Source organism: Cavia porcellus, unplaced genomic scaffold, assembly GCF_034190915.1.
Source record: "Cavia porcellus strain 051 isolate PalLab524CR breed Dunkin Hartley unplaced genomic scaffold, mCavPor4.1 scaffold_14, whole genome shotgun sequence".
NCBI lineage: Eukaryota > Metazoa > Chordata > Mammalia > Rodentia > Caviidae > Cavia > Cavia porcellus.
In genome coordinates, this window is record NW_026947497.1 from 24,953,585 (window position 1) to 24,974,626 (window position 21,042).

The 21,042-nt window shown below is 35.3% G+C and overlaps 1 protein-coding gene across 1 annotated transcript in view; it reads left to right on the plus strand.

Annotated features, from left to right (window-relative positions):
* Abhd18 (abhydrolase domain containing 18) overlaps nt 1–21,042 on the plus strand; it is a 75,119-nt gene that overhangs the window by 28,249 nt on the left and 25,828 nt on the right. Inside the window, exons 4-7 of the mRNA XM_013160288.3 lie at nt 9,421–9,521; nt 18,643–18,721; nt 18,828–18,912; nt 20,755–20,782. Of these exons, the coding sequence (XP_013015742.1) occupies nt 9,421–9,521; nt 18,643–18,721; nt 18,828–18,912; nt 20,755–20,782 (293 nt within the window). The remainder of the gene's footprint in view (nt 1–9,420; nt 9,522–18,642; nt 18,722–18,827; nt 18,913–20,754; nt 20,783–21,042) is intronic.

The window sequence follows — 21,042 nt, forward strand, 5'->3', positions numbered from 1 at the left end:
TACTTACTGTTCTCTAATTTTTATTGTAGAGGAGTTTTACCATTTTGGTTAGTTGCTCCCTTGATATGTATTTTATTTTTATTGCAAAAAGAATTGTTTTCCTGATTTCTTCAGCTATTTCATGATCAACATATAGAAAAACTATTGACATTTTAAATGTTGATGTAATATATTTAACTTTTTTCCCCAAGTACTTGGAATTCAACTTAGGGCCTTCACACTGAAAAATATTCCCTTCTCTTTTTCAATTTTTTGTTTTAAGAGATGGCTTTACTGAATTGCTAAGTTGCCTCAGCTGGACTTGAAACTTACTATCCTTTTGCCCAAAATTTCCAGAGTGCTTAGATTATAGGCACTGACCACCACACCTGTTTATATTTACTTTTTAAGAAGAAATAAAACTATTTTCCAAAGTGACTACTACATTTTACATTCCCACCAACAGTGTATAAATAAGAGTACCAGCTTTGCTATATAGTCATACCAGTATTTGTGAGTGTAAATGTATTTCATTATAGTTTTGACTTGAATTTTTATAACTATAATGTTGAACATCTTCCTATATGAACATTATTTGTATGTCTTCTGTAGAGTAACAGTTTTTCAAATCCTTCACTCATTTTTGTAAAGGGTTACTTTACTTTTTGTTGTTGACTTATATTTTATTTGTTAAATGTATATTATATATACACATATATAGTTGTAAAATGTTTTTCTTTTACCAGTTTTCTAGTACCAGTGTACTAACACTTTTGTTGAATTATATTACCTTTCATATTACTTTGTTCTGCCTCATTGAATAGTAATTGTGGTATCTTTTTTGTCAAATAAATTATTGTAAAATATATACAAAGAAAACTTTAAAACTGCAATTTATGGGAGAACATGGCAGATAAATAACAGCAGCTATGGAGGCTCTCTGAGTTAGCCAGCTTAGAATCCAGGAATGGTATGGTGTAAGGAGTCCTAAGCAAGGGGAGATATACCCTGCCGACCCAGGAATGAACTAAACTGAGAGAAACCAACTGGAAATGCAGTCCTGGTACTATAACCAGAACAGATAAAATCTCAGCGCTGAAGCTGGAACCTGTGCCTCTGGAAGCCGCGATTTGAATTTTTTGCCGCTGCTGCTGCATCTGAATCGGCACAGCAGGGAGAGAGACGCGAAACCTCTGAGAACGGGAATCGGCAAACGGAGTTGAGAGCATGACTGGCGGGGAGCCCTGTATCAACCTGCGGTTAGTGAGAGGAATGGGGACCCTTCTATAGACTAGGAGGCTCCAACAGAGGACGTTCTGGAACCAGGCAGACTAACCAGAACAGGATACTGCAGTGACTTTAGTCACATATTCCCCTCTCAAGCAGGATTTGGGGAGCACTTGCCCTGGGTGACACCGTAGACCAAGACCCAGTAGGCTAGCCCAAACCAGGTCCCAGCACCTGCCGGTGCACCCTAGCAGTCAAGCCTTCAGTAGGTTGACTGACCTGGAGGGGCGGACCCAGCAGAGGCTGCTCAGGTCTGTGTCTCCCTAGTACACTGCAGTGGGCAGGAACACCTAGCTGGGGCAAATCAAAGTGTAACCGACAAAGAAAGAAACTGGGCCTCCTACATACAATTGTATAGAAGGAACAAAAAGTATGGGAAGAGTGAGCAACAAGAAAGGGTCCTTGGCCCCCAATCCTGAGAACACTGATCCAGGAAAGGTAAATGCAAAGGAGAATGAGGACAGAAAACATGTAATACCAGGCACGCCACCAATAGACATAAAGTGATATCTCCGGGACCTCATAGACAAGTTCAAAAGTGAAGTATTTAACCAAGTAAAGTAAGATATAAGTAGAATAGTTAGAAAAATGCTAAGCACCACCCAAGAAAAACATGGTAGAATGGAAGAACAGAAAAAAAGAGAATTGTTTGATGGAGAAAATAGAGAAAACATAGAATATGTGAAGCAGGTTCAAAGACATTACCAGGAAACTAAAAACTCTTTTGAAAGCTGGCATAACAGCTTGAAAGAAACTAAGGATAGATTATCGGAACTGGAGGACAGATTTGTAATGTGGGAGCATGAAATGAAAAACTTCTTAAAAATAACAAGAAAACAAACAGCAATAATACAAAGGCTTGAAGATGATAAGAGGATCTATAACTTAAGAATTAAGAACATAAAAGAAGAAGTAGCGACACAAATGAACTACAAAGACTATTCCCAGAAATAATCCAGGAGAATTTCCCTAATTTAGCAAAACATAAAGATACTCAGATGTATGAGGCATACAGGACCCCAGTCACCTACAACCCAAACAGAACAACACCCAGGCATATAATAATCAAAATTCCAAAAATCCACTATAAAAACAGAATATTAAGAGCCATCAGAGACAAAAAACAGATCACTTACAAGGGAACACCCATCAGAATTACAGCAGACTTCTCAGCACAAACCATCAAATCACGAAGAGCGTGGGGGGAAATAATTCAAGCTTTGAAAGATAATAACCTACAGCCAAGATTGATATATCCTGCACAACTGTCCCTAGAAATTGATGGAAAAACAAGGTGCTTCCAGGACAAAGAGGAACTAGGGGAATTTGCAAACACCAATTCAACTCTACAGAGAATACTGCAGGATATTCTAAAAAAGGAAAATACCAAGATTCCAGAAATAGTGGCAGAGAGGCCACAATGAATGGAGCAGAAAGCAAAAAGAAGACGACAAACTGACAACAGAAATGAGGCAGAGAAGATCGGATGGTAAGAACAGCTATTTTGGAGAAAAAAGATGTCATAATAGCTAGTGCTGATTCAATATCATCTTGTTTTGAAGTTCCATCAAGCTTTTGTTCTTCTGTCTCCATCAGTCTTAACATGTTGTATCTTATTGGATTTTATTATATGTGATATTATAAACAAAAACTTTTATAGACAAGGAGATTATACAGAAACCATTGTTCATTTTCTGTTAGTTGGTTCTAAGTACCCTGTAATACTGTCATTCTCTTGAATGGCTTTACATTGTCTTGATACGTTTGATGCTACAGTATATGAAGTTACACTCAAAGATTTCAAGAAAAGAGACACTATGGTAACTACTTTTATCAGGGGATATCTTGTGGTGAAACACTATTCTGCTTAAATGGTTATGTTTTGACCTGTGCTGTTTTGTTGCTATGTCCTCTTTTATCTCAATCTCCTTTTTTTTAAATTATTTTTATCTTTTAATTAAGGGAAAAATAAAAAATAGCAGGATATATTATAGTAACCCATTTTGATTTCCTATTAACTTGATTTGAAACCCTGTATTGCTCTCACCATCTTGTTTTGACTGATTTTCCTCTATTCTGTTTTGCTTGATAGTACCAAGTTCGAGAGTATAGGCAACAACTGTGAAGACAATAACATTCATTATGACGTCTATTCTGGTTTGACTATTATCTTCTTTTGAAGTCCTGTAATGTCTCCAATGTTTTGGTTTTATTGGTTTTGTTCTTTACTGTTTTGTTCAATTTTATTATAACTGATGATATAGGCAATTCTTTTTAAGATAGCAAGAGGCATTATGGTAACCGATTATGATCACTTGTATTTTGTTTTTACAGTACGTATTATGTCCATCCTTTTGATTTGACTGACTCTGTTTTGTTATATCACATTTGGATTTATTCTCCTCAAAAAAAGTAATAAGAACTGTGGGAGTAATAATACCCAAAATGTGTAATTGTCATTGTACAAAAGAGAGGAAAAGAAAGTGCTCTAAAGGATATAACTGCATGTATATTTAAGTGTATAACATAGACAACCATATTACTGAGTTTTGTTGGATCACTGAACAGAACTGTTTGCAATGTCCACTTTATATGCTTTAATTTTGTAACTTGAACAACTATTTCTAAGATGACAATATGTAATCTATTAACTAGTGATTTCCTACTGTTTATTTTTTCTGAAATTCTGTATAACTTGTACCCTTTTTGTTTTTTTTTCTCCTTAAAATTAAAAAAAAAGAAAACTTTAAAACTTATAGTAAGGCTTATTAAATATAAATGACTAAACTGGAAAGACTTCTTAGATAAAAAATTTAATACCAATTTGTGGTCTCCTTAAGCATTATTTTTGAATGCAGTACTATTCCAAGTATTCAGTTTACAATTTAGATCTATATAAGTATCTTGCAATTATTTTGGAAAAATACATAAGAGTACAGCCCAATCAGGAATACTCTTAAAAGGTAAAATAAAGAAAGACTAGTTCACTCATGTATCAATGAGTATTATAAAGTCATAGTTACCAGTATATCATAATCCTGCAGAAATACAGGCTATTAAAATATAATAAAGTGTTGAAAATAATTTGCAGAATTTTATGGAAATTCAGTTCATGATACAATAGTATTTTAAGTCATTCATTTATGCATTTTTAAAAAAAGAACTTTTTCACAAGTAGCTACAATTTGTGTTTTTAAAACTGCTACATGTAGCTCAGTGGTAAACTGTTTGCCTAGCATGTGTGAAGTTCTAAATTCAATCCCTAACACCACAAAACAAAAAGAGTTATTGAAGTTAATTTTATAGACAGAAAATGATGGGTATTTGTTTCTGACTTTATAGAAAGTAAGTGATAGTTTTCTGCTACTTGTACTTCAGTTTTTACCATTGGCTTAACTTTTTAGAAAAAATAACTACTGTATTTGAGGGGAGAATAAGTTTAGGTACTGAATGTTAACTAATTTCCATTTTTCCTTATTTAACATGTTGACCTGTGACTCTTGCATCAATTGGTTGCCATTACTGAACCACAATATTAGACGTCCACTCTTACTTGACTGTAGTAAATTACTGCAGTTTTAAAATTGTTCTTATGAGAGCTGGGGATTCAGCTCAGAGGTGTAAATGCCTGCCTGGCAAGCACAAGATTATGAGTTTGATCCCTGGTACCAAAATATTATTCTTAGTAAATTATTACAGTTCTAAAGTTATTCTTATGATTACATTGTTGAAAACTGTTGAATTCTTTTACTTAGTATTTTATTTTTTTCATTGCTGTCAATGTATCGATGATATTTATTATTTATTTTCCCAAATGAGCTGCAGTAAAGTGTATAGAAAGTAAATTAATGTATCAGAAAAATGTCATTTAAAAAGCAGAATAGGGAGGAGTTCCAAAAATCGCAGCTTGCTAGGGGATTGGGCAGAGAGTCTCTGCAGAGAAATCATATTAGATGCTAGAATATGACAACATGGAGAGGGCCAGACAAATGGATAATGATTCTTATTAATGAAGACAGCGTGGCTGGACGCAGTCTCGTGCTGAGACTGTGGCTGCTGATAATGGGAGTCTGCAAATCCTGCACCTTTAACGCAGCACACTGACCAGTGGATCCAAGAGGAAAAGCTGTATTGGCTTTTGGCGACTGGTGGAAATTGAGACCCAGGACCCCGTGAAGCAGCCAGGGCCACCCAGCTGTGCCGGAGGAGATTGTGAGAAGCTCTGGAGCTCTGGAGCTCTGGACAACGTGCAGTTTTCTGATGGTTCCGCGTTGTGTTGGGACCGCAGTGAAGGCAAGCGGTACAGTGTGCAGTAGACCCAAGAGGAAGACCTGCATTGAGTCCTGGTGAGTACTAGGGACAGGGTCCCGCAGCTGCTGTGGCTGGCTGGAGGACATCTTGGAATTGGGCAGAGCCCGCCACCACAGTGGCATCAGTAGCACAGAGAATCTGGTGGAGGACATCTTGCAGTTGAGCAGAGCCCACAGCTCGGTGACATCAGACAATCACCCCTGGCATAGAGAGATCTAGTGGAGGACATCTTGAAATTGGGCAGAGCCCAGCGCCATGACAGTGTCAGCGACACAGAGAGAACTAGTGAAGGACATCTTGGAATTGGGCAGACCCAGTGCTGCAGTGACATTAGATAGTCGCCCCTGGCACAGAGAGGTCTGGTAGAGGACAGATATGATCTGGGCAGAGCCCTGTGCCATGGTAACATAAGTCAGCTGCTTCTGGCACATTGAGAACTGGCAGGATCTGCTGGGGCTGAACCAAGCCACTGATTGGGACCCAGTAAGCAGATACAAAATAGTCACGACTCTGTGACATCCACAAAGTACAGCCTAACTTGTGGATTGACTGGCACAGAGACTGGAGGCTACCCTGCATCCCTGCCTACCCCAGATAATGGCAAATTGGGGAGAGCAGTAAAAACTCAAGTCAGCATGCTTCTGAAAGGCCCTAAGCAATACAGAGAAGGCCAGAGACCCCCAGCACACTCCAGTCTGAAAGACAGCAGAAACATGACAAGAGATAGAAGTAAAAAAAAAAAATCTCCAGCTGCCCAACATGAGCAAATAAGCCCAGGAGAAGTAAACACAGAAGAGAACAAGTACAGTAACCATCCAATAATGGACACAGCATCAGCCGAAATAAAAAAATACCTCCATGACCTCATAGATGAATTTAAAGCTGTACTCCTAATGAAGAGATTAATTAAAGACACGACAAGCCCCACCCAAGAGAACACAGATGGAAGAATTGAGGAAATCAGAAAAGAAAGAGAAACTTCTGAAGAAGAATTTAAACAAAACTTAGAATACATGAAACAGATCCAAAGAGATTACCAACAAACTAAAAACTCCATTGAACACTGGTAAAATGTCTTGACAGGAACTAAAGTTAGCCTTTTGAAACTTGAAGAGAGATTTGTGATATATGATCGTGAAAGAAAAGACTTCTTAAAAATAACGAGGAACCAGAAAGAAACAATTCAAAGTCTAGGAGATGACAAAAGAATACATAACTTAAGAATAAAGTATGTGAGTGAGGAAGCAGGAGCAACCAAAAATGAAATACAAAGAATATTCACAGATATATTTAAGGAGAATTTCCCATGTATAGCAAAAAGAAATGATATCCAGATAAAAGAGGCATACAGAGCACCAGCTACCTACAACCAAAACAGATCTACACCCAGACATATAATAATCAAGATTCCAGAAATCCACCAAAAGAACAGAATATTAAAAGCAGCCAGGGAAAAGAAGCAGATTACCTACAACGGGAAAATTATCAAAATAACAGACTTATCAACACAAACTTAAATCAAGAAGGGAATGGGCAGAAATATTCCAAGTTCTGAAAGAAAGTAATTTGCAACCGAGACTCATATACCCATCAAAACTCTCTCTCCAAATTAATAGAGAAATAAGATGCTTCCAAGACAAGGAGGAACTGTGGGAGTTCATGGCCACCAACCCAACCCTACAGAGAGTGCTGAAGGACATTACAAAGACAGGAAGGGATACCAGGATTCCAGCAACAGTGGCAGAGAGGCTTCAATGAAAGGGGCAGACAGTGGAATGAAGGAGTTACGTGGACAAATTATAGCAGTAAAGTGGAGTAGCAGACATGAGGCAGAGACGGTAAGCTATAATCTTTAGTATAGATAGCTTTGATACACTATAAAAAAGGCAGAGGTCATTGTTAATAGTCTATCAGGATTTAAAAGACACAGTAGTGGAGTAGTCTTATCTCCCTGTTTAGTTTGAATTTAATTTGTTCTCAGCTGAGAAGATAATGAGATTCATTATAACGCCCATTCTCGTTGACTTTTATCTACTTTTGAAGACCTACAATGTCTCCAATGTTTTGGTTTTGTCGGTTTTGTTCTTTACTATTTTGTTCAATTGTATTATAACTAATGATATAGGCAATTCTATTAGAGATAGCGGGAGGCATTATGGTAACCATTGTTGATCACCTTGTATTATGTTTTTATATTATCTATTATGTCCACCCTTTTGACTTGACTGATTCTGTCCTGTTATGTCTCATTTGGTTTTACTGTCTTCCAAAAAAGCAATAAGAACCGTGGGAGCAATGAAACCCAAAATGTGTAATAGTCATTGTACAAAAGAGAGGAAAAGAAAATGCTCTAAACTATATAACTGCATGTATATTTAAGTGTATAAGATAGAAAATGATATCACAGAGTTTATTGGATCATTGAACAGAACTGTTTGCAGTATCATTGTTGGAATGTCCACTCTACAAGCTTTAATTTTGTGACTTGAACAGTTATTTTTAAGATGGCAATATGTAATCCATTAACTAGTGATTTCCTACTGTTCATTTTTTTTTTCTGTAAATCTGTATAACTTGTACCCTTTCACTTTTTTTTTCTTTTCTCCTTAAATAAAAAAAAAAAGAATTTAATTTGTTCTGATCTGTCCACTCATATCAGATTTGAGGGCACAGACATCTGACCCCAAAATAGCAGGTTATACCATGGTAACTATCCTTAATTTCCTATTAACTTAAACAAACCCTGTATTACTTACATTGTCTTACTATGACTGATCTTATTTGAATTCAATTCATTAGACCGCGGTTTTGCCTTTGCTGATTTTATTTGAATTTGGTATGCTTGATAGTATCAACCCTAAAAGTAGAGACAACTACTCTGAAGATGATAAGATGTAAAAGATATCCATACTGGTATTGATTATTAACAGCTCTCAAGTCGTACAATGTTTTCAAAGTTGTGTTTTTATAAAAATAGCTGTGTAATACTATGCTTAACTATATTAAGCCCGATGATGTGGACAAGTCTATTGAAAATAACAAGAGAAAGCATAGTAACTACAGTAGATCACCTAACATTGTGGTCTTGCATGTTTTTCTAGGAATTTGTTTTGCTGTCTTGTTATGATTTGATTTTCCCTATAATACAGAGAGGATAGATATACATGTAGAAATTCACACATGAGAAGATTTTTTAAAAACTATTTACGGGAACAGATTATATAATGCAAGATGTAATGAACAGATACTCTGAAGAAGAAGAGACACTAAGAAACCCAATGCTAATTCTGTAGCATTATGATATAAAATCTAGCAATACTATTATTCACTGATCAGAGTGATATTAGTCTAGTCTCAAGTTCAATTTCAGCATATGAAGGACAGCTACTATGAAGAGAATGAGAGACACTATGGTAGTTACTACTGTCTTCCCCAATGTCAGATCTTGAAGACCTAAACAGCCTTCATCATCCTGTAATGATTTGATTAGTTCTATAATATGCAGTATATATTTAATGTTCGTGAAGATGGAAACAACTATTTGGAAGAAACTAGAGATGATTAGATAAACAATGAAGATCTCCAGTGGACTTCCTTTGAAATCTGTATTTCTTTAAATTGTTTTTTTAACTGTTTTGTTCTGTTTTGATATGTTTAATCTTACCCTCTTTAAGATAAAAAACAAATGTGTAGGACTGATTAAAAAAAAAGCAGAATAGATCTGAAAGGAAATATAGTAAAGACTAGCAAAAGTTGTAAGTCGGTAGAACCTTTTTATTATATAAACATCTATCTTAGACCAAGATACAGTCTACTTGCATCTTTGTTTTTATTTTCTTTTAGATTGAAGAACAGTCTGACTGTAAGATCCTGGATGGACACTTTGTTTCCCCAATGGCGCATTATGTACCTGATATTATGCCAATTGAATCTGTTATTGCAAGGTAAGAATTTTTGAGACAGATAAATTAGTAAGTTCATTGTGTTCATTAAAATCATACCATACTGTATTATTTCAAATCACTTAGTAACAAGGCAGATCTAAATTATTGAAAAGACTGAATTTAGAAACTATTTTAATTCTTGTAAGGCACAGAGTAAAGCTGGACATTGTGGCATATGCACATACGTGTGCGTGCGTGTATGTGTGAGTGTGTGTGTGTGTATGTAATCTCAGCATTTGGGAGGCTAAGACAATATGATTGCATGGGTTTGAAGCCAGCCTGGGCTACATAGGAATTTCAAGGCCATTCTGAAGTATATAGTAAGACTCTGTCTCAAACAAACAAAAAAGCCAAAAAAAAAAAAAAAAAAAAAACCCACACCATAATGGGCACACATTATGTGCATGCCTGTTATCCCTAGGCAGAAGGATTTCCATGAATTCAAGGCCATCTACAAGTAAGCTCAATTACATAGCAAGACCTCATCTAAAAAAAAAAAAGAAAAAGTATACAGGGTAGTATATGTACAAGGGTGTTTATTCAAGTACTGTTCATATGTGAAAAAAAAAGTAGTGCCCTTAACATTCAGCAGCAGGTTAATAATCCACATAGTGGATATTGTGAACTGACATGGCAGTATGACCCATACTATACGATTGAGGTCTTCGTTACTTTACTTGTCGCTGAGACAAAATACCCAACATCAACAAGTTAAAGTAGAAGAGATTTATTTCACCTCATAGTTGGTAGAGGTTTCAGTTCATAATTGCTCTATTGCAGAGGAGAAACAGACCGTGGCATGGCAAGCAGAAAGCAGCAAAAGCAGCATCCAGTGAAGAAAACCTTACTTTCCCTCTTATCCCACCCAGGCTATCACCCACACTCAGATTAGCTCTTCCCATTACCCACACTCAGAACTCTTCTAAATCAATCAGTGGACTAATTTAGTACCACACACTGTCAGTTTCAGTCAGACACCCTAGATTCAGCGAGCTCCAAAAAACCCCACCTATGAACACATGAAGCTTTGGGGGGACATCTCAATACAACCCATAACAACAAAAATATAAGAAAGTAATACAAATGATTGTTTGGTTCCAGTTCCATAAATACACAGGCATATGCACAGGCACACCGTCATACAGAAATTTCCAGAAAATATGTATTAATGTTGCAACCCTGATTGTCTCCAAGTGGACAACCTTAAATTTCTACAGTGTTCATGTATTTTCTATACTAGGAAGAATAAATTAAAGTCTTAGACTAAATAGACTATATAGTAAACCTCCTCAGGATAGTTTGTGAATGTAAGTGAACATTCCAAAAATATCCTAGGGTTATTTTGACACAAACAGGAATTCTCCTAAGCTTTTTGCTTTAGTTTTTTTTTTTTTTTTTTTTTTTTTGTCTTTTTCCTTTTTATCGGTACCAGAAATCAAACTCACGACTGCCTGCTTATAAGGCAGGAGCTTATGCTGCTGAGCTAAATCCCCAGCCCCTTTGCTTTAGTTTTTAAAAATTCTCCCATTCTCCTTATTTACAACTCCTCTTCTCTTTACAAAAGCTTTGTTTTCATTTTTTTCTTGTATTTTTTCTTTTCTTTTGATATCCAAGGTTTTTAACTCATTAATCATATAATAGTTGAAACTTAGCTTTTTTGCATCAAAATATGATTACCACAGTGCCTGTGTTCTCGAACTCAATTTTTTCCATTATTCTGGTCGAAAACCAAGTTGGATGAGAACCAAATCAAATTCAGTGGTTAGGTGTAATGTTTACCTTATGGTTTGCAACCAGAATCCTGGAGAGAAACAGGTAATTTGCTTTGTTCAAACTTTCATCATAGAGTACAGAGGTCAGTTTTAGTCCAGGTTTGTCAATGAGTTTTTAAAAATTGTTTTAAATTCAAAATCAGTGTTGAAGCTAGTTTTTTCCATGGATTTCTGTTTTATGCTTTACCTAATTTTGTTTACTTAAAAAGAGCAAAATAGCTTGGCATGCTAGCACACGCTTATAATCTCAGCCCTCGGGAGACTGAGGCATAAAAATTGTCACAAGTTCAAGGCCAGCCTGGGCTACACAGTGAATTCAGGGGCATTCTGAACTCTACATAGTGAGGTCATATCTTAAAAAAAAAAAAAGATAGTTTACTATTTTCCTCAGCATTGTTGATAATAAACCATTTGCAGCTTCTGTTAAGTAGTTTCTCCTGTAAAATTTTTGTTTGCAATCGCAATGATACATATATGTGTATATATGAAAGTCTTTCATTCAAGAAGCTTCTATTCTGTAATGGAAATGGAAACTCACCTAAGCTTTATGTGAGTACGTTGGAGTCTTGAATAAATTCCAATTTATTCCAGGAAATTCATTACCTAATAAACCTACATGGTGAACTATTATAGTCAGTTATTATTTTATTATCTCTAAAGTAGTAGTTTATTTTATTTTTTTTGGTACCAGGAATCAAACTTAGGACCGTGTGCGTGCCAGGGAGATGCTTAAGCCACTGAGCTATATCCCTGGCCCTAAAGTAGTATTTTAAATGTATTTCTTTTAAAAACTCTAAAGTATTATGTAGTGGAAAGATCTAGAACTTTGTAGTTAAACAGATCTGTGATTGAACTCTGACTCTACTACGTATTGACCTAATGACTTTTGGTCAGTTACTTAATCTATGAATCAGGTTTTATAAAGCAGGACTATTTAAGACCCTTGCATAGTGGTTTATGACTGTAATTCCAGCTCTTGGGAGGCTGAGGCTGGAGGATCATTATGGTTTTGAGGCCAGCCTGCGCTACATAGTAAGCTTAAAACCAGCCTGCACTACATAATGAGACCCTGCCTCAAAAAGAAATGCAGAGAGGGAGGGAAAGAGACAGAAAACTTAAATATAGGGTTATTAATATGAATAAATGAAATAAGGAATGAAAATTGTGTGTGGGCTACATTAAAAAAGTTAAATATATGTTCAGCTCTTTAGCCTGTAGGTTAAATGATACAGAAAGAAAAGTAATTTTAGGTTTTTTTTATGTTCCATCAGTTCCTTCCTTGGAATTGTGTTCTCTTGTAAATTTTCCCCTTATCTGAACGTTGTATAGGTGTTCATATAACAAAAGGAGAAGGGAGCAGGGATAAGCTCAGTGGTAGAACTTTTGCTTAATGTCTATACGGCCTGGGTTCAATCCCCAGCACATCAAAAGAGTAGAAAAAATGAAGCTGGGTATGGTGATGCACACTGTAATCCCAGCATACGGAAGGCTGAGGCAAAGGATCACTGGGAGTTTGAGGCCAGCCTGGACCACATGGCAAGACCCTGCCTTAAAAAATAAAAGATAAAAAAGGAAGAAGAAAATTGTGCTTTGACTAGCCTAAAAAATAATGTCAACAAAGCTGGGTGTGGTGGTGCACACCTATAATCCTAGAATTTGGGAGGCTGAGGCAGCAGGATTACCATGAGTTCAAGGCCAGCCTGAGCTTCATAGTGATACCCGACCTCAAAAAACAAAAAAACAACAAAACAAAACAAAACAAAACAAAACAAAAACTCAACAAAGGCTTTCTTCTGTAGATGACAAGAATGGAAATTACTTCCTGTCTATGCAGTGACATGCTTTTACAATATCATTTATTCTGAGAAGTATAGATTGCTAAGTGATGCAAACTGACATCTGTTCCTTCACCATGATTTTTGGGAAGTAACTTATCTCATGTATTAAAATACTGCAAAATATATATTTAAAAAGGGAAAGATTCAATGGTGACTGCAACAAGGAGAAATAACTGCTATTCTATGAATATTGTTTGTCCTCTTTTCCCTTGTGTGTTCATAAATAGTAGTGTTTATTTGCTCTTCTTTTTGACCTGATTAATCAATAAATAGGCAAGCAATCTATCATCATATTAATTGCTGCTTAAGCATCTGGGTATGGTAGCACAGGCCTATAATCCTAGGACTCAGGAGACTGAAGCAGGAGGATTGCTGTGAGTTCTATCTAGGCCAATTTGAGCTAGATAGGCAGTTCAAGATTGGCCCAACCTATATATCAAGACCCTGTCTCAAGAAACAAAACAAAAAAACTGTTTGATATTCCATACTATAGATGTACTTTAATTTCCCAGTCTCCTATAGTGGACATCTAAATTGAATAGTTTTTATCTTCACACAACATAAGCAGTGAACATCCTTGGATACATCTCCTTACCTGTTAGTCATCTTGCCATAAGTTGTTACGTATGGGATTTCTGGATAAGAGTCACACACAGGCCAAGTATGGCAGCATACACAGGTAATCCCAGGACTGAGGAGATGAGGCAGGAAAATCATAATTTGAACCTATTCCTGGCAACATAGGAGGATCCAGTCTCAAAATGTAAAAAAAAAAAAAAAAAAAAAAAAATTGAGTTTGATGGAGCATGCCTGTAATCTCAGCACTCAGGAGGCTGAGACAGTAGATTTGCCATGAGTTCAAGGCCAGCCTGGGCTACATATTGAGTTCTAGGCCAGGTTGCCCCACACGGCAAGACCATATGCAAAGATCCTGGGTTTAATCGTAATTACTGTTGTGGGGAAAAGGGAAAGATTTGCACAGATTTTAAACTTTTGACCACATTGCTATATGTGGTGTCCTCAACAGCTCTCTAAATTTTGGGGAGTGGGGAGCAGAGAACAGTGAGAAGAGGAAGAAAACAAAGATACAGAAAGCTTCCTCTGGATGAAAGAACTGTTAACCATCACAATGCATTTATTATACAATTGTCCTATGATGCCCCTTTGCTTAACTAGCTACCTCCTATACCCTGTGTTCTCAGGACTGGAACATCTGTTCTCCTCCAGGGCTCCAGGCCCTCAGGGTGTTCCTCAAGTGCTCCCTGCTCTTGGAGTGTTCTTCAGATGCTCCAAGCCCTTGGAGTATTCCTCAGGTGCTCAGCACCCATGAATATCACTCGCACAGCAGCTCCCAACAGCCACATACGTAGGAAAGTGTTAATATTATATTAAATGTATGTTAATCTGTAGGAAGAAATCTATTTGTCCTATGGTCATTAAATTCATTATCCATGATTTATTTTGAATTTAACTTTCACTGAGGCAGAGGAGAATTATACTGGGCAAATATAGTGAAGGAACTCAAACATTGCTTTTCTCTCGGTAGTTTTAAACTGCTTAAAATCCACCTACAGTGAGAGTATTTACCATAGAACAGGATGTCTGTGAATTCCTGTAAATGAACTGTCATGTATCATATAGATATCACATAGTGAAAATGTACTTAATGTCAAAATTCCAAATCATGTATTTTTAAATAGCACTAATTTGAGCAAATTTTATCAAAAACTGAATGCTTAATAATAAAAGGCAAATTTAATGTTTGTCTTCTGGTAAAAGGGAAATATTCCTGCAGAAATAGTTTATGTGTATTTTATAAGAATTTCACTTTTCAATGTCATGTCAAAAATAATTTTTACATAATTGAGTTTAAGGTTTTTAAAACATGTAGGTATAATGTGCTCATTTTAAATTATGCATACTTTAAATAAAATGCTTCTGGCTTTTATGAAAATTCACTCCACTTATAAAATGTTTATGCTATGTAATAAAACCAGGAATTCTTACTATTTAGAATTAAAATTGTTCTTAAGCACGTTGCTTTTATTCTACATGAAAAATTGTACAGAATTATTAAATAAAAAAATATAGCTAGACTGGGGATGAAACTCAAGGGAAAGCACTTGCCTAAGATATATACAACATCCTGGGTTTGATTTCCAGCACTGCAAAAACAAATACATAACACAACAGAGATCATTCATACATTATGATTTCATGTTTATTACAGAGCTTTTGTTTTATTTGTTTTTAATTTTGAGGTTGTTTTGTTTTGTTTTTTGAGACAGACTCTAAGTATGAAGTTTAGGCTGGCCTGAAACTTGCGGCAATCCTCCTGCCTTAGCCTCCCCAGTTCTGGGGTTACAGCTAATGTGCCATCACATTCAGCTCTCTTTTATAAAGAATATTGCAGAGTGGAAAAAGGAGTATTTATAATTTAATAGATGTGGTTTTTAAACATTATATACATTGAATTTAATGATTAAATATAAATTGTAATATTTTCAATAAATGTCAGTAAATATCAAAATAATCATAAGCAGAAAAAATAGTTTTTCGTTGCTTTTTTATTTTGATGGTTTTAGCGGCAGTAAATATAAATCAATATATTTATATAATATATAATCTTAAACACAAATACATTTTTAAATCATTCTCATCCTAATGTAAGATTCAGTAATTTTCTACTTGTTCTAAAGGGTAAAAAAAACTTAAGTCGTATAAAATCTTTCCCAGGCCATAAAAAAATCTCATAATTTCTTGCTAGCAATGGAATTATCAATTCAAAATAACTTCCTTTCAAGTTTAGAGGGTCTTGGTACATTTTTCCCATTATCCAGTTTTACTAAAGAAATACTTGACGGCAGTCTGATTCTTATATCTTTGTAGGTAACCAGTTTCTTTATAGAAACTTCTATGATTTTTTTAAAAAAAATTTTAAGAGAATAAAACCAGACAAAATAAAGTAGAATAAAATCAGTCAAATCAAAACAGTGAAAATGATACAGCATTTCACAAGATAATAGGAAAGTAACAATGCTGTCATAATGCCTCTTGTTAGCTACAAAATAGCTGCTCACCCCCCAAAGAAAGTAATAAGCACTAAGGAGTAATAAAATCCAAGATGTGTAAATTTTGTTGTAAAAAAGAGAGGGAAAAAAAAAAAAAGAAAAAGAGCTCTAACGGATATAACAGCAAGTGTGTTTGGGGGTGTTAAATAGCTGACTTTATCAATGTTTTTGGAACATTGAACACAGCTGTTTGCAGTCTCCCTGTTTGAATGTCCACCATGTGTTCTTTGATACTGTGATTTGAGGAACTATTTTCAAGAAGATAGTGTGTAATCTACTAGCAGGTGATTTCTTACTGTTATGTTTTTTTGTTTTGTTTTGTTTTGTTTTGTAGTTCTGTATTGCGTGTACCCTTACGCCGCTTTGGTTTGTTTTGTGTTTTTCTCTTTTTCCTCTTAACTTAAAAAAAAAAAAAAAAAAAAATAGCTGCTCATACCATCAGACCTAATGAAATCAAATAAAACAGAACAGAATAAAACGATCAAAACAAAACAGTGAAAACTATACAGAACTTTAAAACAAAGTAGTAAGGAATTAACAATAATACCACTTTCTATTTTAAGACAGTTCCTTCCCTTTCACTCTCACAATATCTATTGTACATTTTAGATCCCACTAATTCCTTCAGTTTTTTATACTAGAGAGACAACATAATGTTCAGCTGTGTGAGTCCTAAGCATTTCACCCAACAGCATGATCACAAGTTCCATCCATTTACCTACGAGAGTTCATGAGTATCCTGAGTAGCTTTCCATTATATAAAAATGCCGTTTCTTTCTCACCCTTCTGCGGCTGATGGGCAAGCTACCCCTACTTTTTTCTAGTTCCCTGTCACATGGGATATTGTTTTCTCTCCTTTTTCATTCTGTGATTTTCCTTTCAAGTTAATGTGTTTCTTGTTCACTGCATATTGACGGATCTTGTATTTTGATCCACACTGCCAGTGGTTTTTTTTATTGGTTAATTGAGGCTGTTAATGGTTACAACCAGCATGCACTGGTTCATCTTTGCCATGCTTTTTTCCTGCCCTTGGCTCCCTACTTTTCCTGTCAGTTCCATTGCCTGCCCAACTCGGAAAACAAAAAGGAGACAAGTGGGTCCCCTGTGCCCAGGAAGGATCTGAACCAAGAATTGACTATAGCAGGGGTTTTTTTCCCCTGCTTATATTTTTGGGCGATAGAATCTTGCTGTGTAGTTCAGGCTGGCCTTGCCCTCACTGTGTACCCAAGTTGGCCTCAAATTCATTGCAGTCCTCTTAGTGATTCTTGTTCTGTTTTGTTTTGTTTTTTGAGACACAGTCTTTCTATGCAGTTCAAGGGCCAGGCTTAAGCTCACTGTGGCTTCAAACTCACAGCAATCCTCCTTCCTCAGCCTCCTAACTATTGGGATTACAGGCATGTGCCACCACCCAGCCTCTTGGTGATTCTTAAATGTCAGCTGCTAAGAAAATCAGAAGTAAATCAATTTAGGAAGATGAAAAATTTCTCAGGATGGAGAGTAGTGATGGTACCCCCTGTAATGCCAGCGCTCAGGTGAGGCAGGAGTATCACCATGAGTTCGAGGCCAGCCTTGGCAACAGTGAGTGCAAGGCTAGCCTACACTATGAAGCAAGACTCAAAATTCTGTCCAAAAAATTTTTAAAAAGCAAGTAAGTGTACTTAATGCCACTGTGTCCACTTTAAAATTAAGTAAGACAAAGTCAAATAGAGAAAACTGTCTTTTCCTGGCACAGATTAGCTTTAGCTCCAAATATCAAAATTTTAATGAATCAGATCCTATCATATACTGCAAGATAAAAAACATATTTTACTGAAACGTCAACAGGATGTACACCCAGACATTTTCCTGCAAAGAGCAAAAGGTAGAAATATATTTTAAAGGTTTAATCATTATTTTAAAGCTATATCAATATCTCCACAAAAGAAAACAATTTAGTGGACTACAGATACAAGTCAGTGGTAGAGTGATTGCCTAGTATGCATGAGGTCCTGAGTTTAGTCTCTAGCACCATAAAAAGAAAAGAAGAAAACTTAAAGTATCTTTGTAGCTTTTGGACACTCAGTGCTGTAATCAGTTACAAATTTATGGGCATCTATAATCCCAGCACTTGGGAGGCTGAGATAGGATTGCTGTGAGTTGGAGGCCAGCGTGAACTGCATAGCAAGACCATCTCAAAAAAAAAAAAAAAAAAATTACCAATTGAAGGTGAAAATTGTAATTGCTATTTTCATATAGATAATTATAACTTTTTAGAATTCAAAGTTGTATTAAAGAGACTTTTTTTTTTCTTTGAGACAGGGTCTTACTATGCAGTTCAGGCTGAATTTGAGCTCACTTTGTAGCCCAGGTTGGTCTCCAATTTGCAGTGATGCTCCTGCCTCAGTGCCTGAGGCAGGTATGCAACACCACGCCTGGCTGAGACTTCTTTTCTTTTAAACAGGTTCCAATTTATTGTGCCTAAAGAATGGAACAACAAATACAGACCTGTGTGTATTCATCTTGCGGGAACAGGAGATCATGTAAGATGTTATTGAACATTTTAATCCCTAGATAACTTTTTAATATATTCTCCTTAGCAGATGTGTTTACTGTACTTGTGAAGTATGTCATCTTTTCTCTTTTTAGCATTACTGGAGGAGACGAACACTAATGGCCCGTCCCATGATTAAAGAGGCCCGAATGGCTTCACTGTTGTTAGAAAACCCTTATTATATCCTTTTTGTAATATCTGAGACATATTTTCTGATTCTTATATTTAGTTACCAAAAAGAATTCTAGATCTAGCTTTTCCAGACTAAGTTCAATCATCAGTTTAGAAAATAAGAATGAAGGATTGAAAGATTATTTCAATGTAAGGATCTAAAGATATAATCTAATGTAAGGATAGATTTTCCTTCTGCTCTATAATGATAAATTGTATTTTTACTGCTTAAGGTATGCTTATGTTGTTTTTTAATAAGTCAAATGCTTGCCATTAAACATTTGTGTTTGAAATGCATTTATGGTATCAGTTGAGGCTTAGAATAGTTCTTAACTTAAATTTCAAGATGACAGACTTCACAGAAGAAATGAAACTGACACACAGAGTAAAGAAATATTCAACATTACTGGTAATAAGAGACATGTAAAATGAAAACAATAATTACCAATAATTTTTGAAAATAAAAAACAGCACCGGGGAGGGAGACCTCTGTGTGTTGGGCACCCTCATTACTAATGACTGAAAATCAGTTCAGCCCTACAGGAAAGCATTTTTACCATGTGTTCAAGAACTTTAGAACATCTTTCTTGGTGGAGTATGCATCCACCTGTACTTGTGAAGTATGTGAGGTGGAGTATGCATCAGTGGTAGAACCGTTGCCTAGCATCACCTCAAAAAGGAAAACAGTTTTTTAAAAATGTTACATTCCTTGGCAGAGTGACTTTGATTCTGAGAGATGTATTCTAAGAATAAATTACTAAAATAAAAGAAACCGATAAAAAGTCTACAGCTTTGTTTATAATTGTAAGCTATCAGGAATAAATGTGTATAATAGAGAAATAACAGTAAACTGGTTCATAATATTAGAATTTTGTACAGTTGATTGTTTTTATTGCTGTACTACTTACTACCATTGTGACTTGGATCTATTAACCTTTTTGTACCTCTGTTTTCTCATTAATAAATGGGAATAACTTTTTAGTTTATTCAGAGTATTAAATGCTTACTATAATATAGAATACTACTTAATTAAATAGTAAATATTCCATATGTTTTAACTGTTACTAAAATTTTATAATGTGTGAAAAGTAGTTATGATACAAAAATGGAATATAAAACATACGGTCTCATAGACAGAGTATGTGCCTAGTATGCATAGGCTCTAGGTTCACTCCCAGCAACAAAACAGAAACTATAATACAGACAGCAAAAATAACCCTAGGATTCAAACCAAACAGCTGTTCAAGAGGAAAATACCAGAAGACAATACATAAAATATATCTTGGTTACAGATAAAGTAGTTTTTCTTCTAAATGCTTTTCTAAATTTTTTAGATCTTTATAATAAATAAACTACATAAATAAACTATATCAATAAACTTCATTTTAAATTTAAGATGCAAATTTTACTAATTTGTGAATATTCTGAAAACACTGTACACTTTAAATGGATAAGTATGTGATTACATCTCAGAAATTATATAAAAAGAAAAATAATAAAATTGAACATAGTTGGACATAATGGCACATACCTATACTTCCAGCTACGTAGGAAGCTAAGGCAGAAGGACTACAAATTTAAGACCACCATGTGCCACTTAACAAGGCCCTATCTGATACTAAAAAGTACAGGGAGTGTAGCTCTCTGGGACATCGCTTGCCTCCCGTGACCCCCAGTACTGCCAACAGGGTAAGAAAATCCTGAGAACTTCTTCATAGGTTATGGAAGTAGCTAGATACTATTTATGTCAGTATTAACTTTTATTCAAATTTAAGGATTGTAAGTTAGTATGTTTTAATACAAAAGTTTATTTAATATTTTAAAAACTTTCTCTTTGACCCGTATTCTTAAATGGCTGCAGGAAACCCAAGGACCAAGTGTAAGTATATACACTTTCATTTTTGCAGTTTTTATTCCAGATTTTCAATAATATTAAAATTATTGGTAGCCTTTAGCAAACTATTTCTAAGTTTAATGTCCATGTATTATGAGGAGTGCTATATAAAAGAGTACAAATATTGATTTTAATTAATCTTATTGATTAATTAAATCTAATTAATCTTATTGATTTAATAAGATTTTGCATTTTAAAGTCTGATGAGCTATATAGTAAGGAGTTTTAATAAACTGACTTGATAT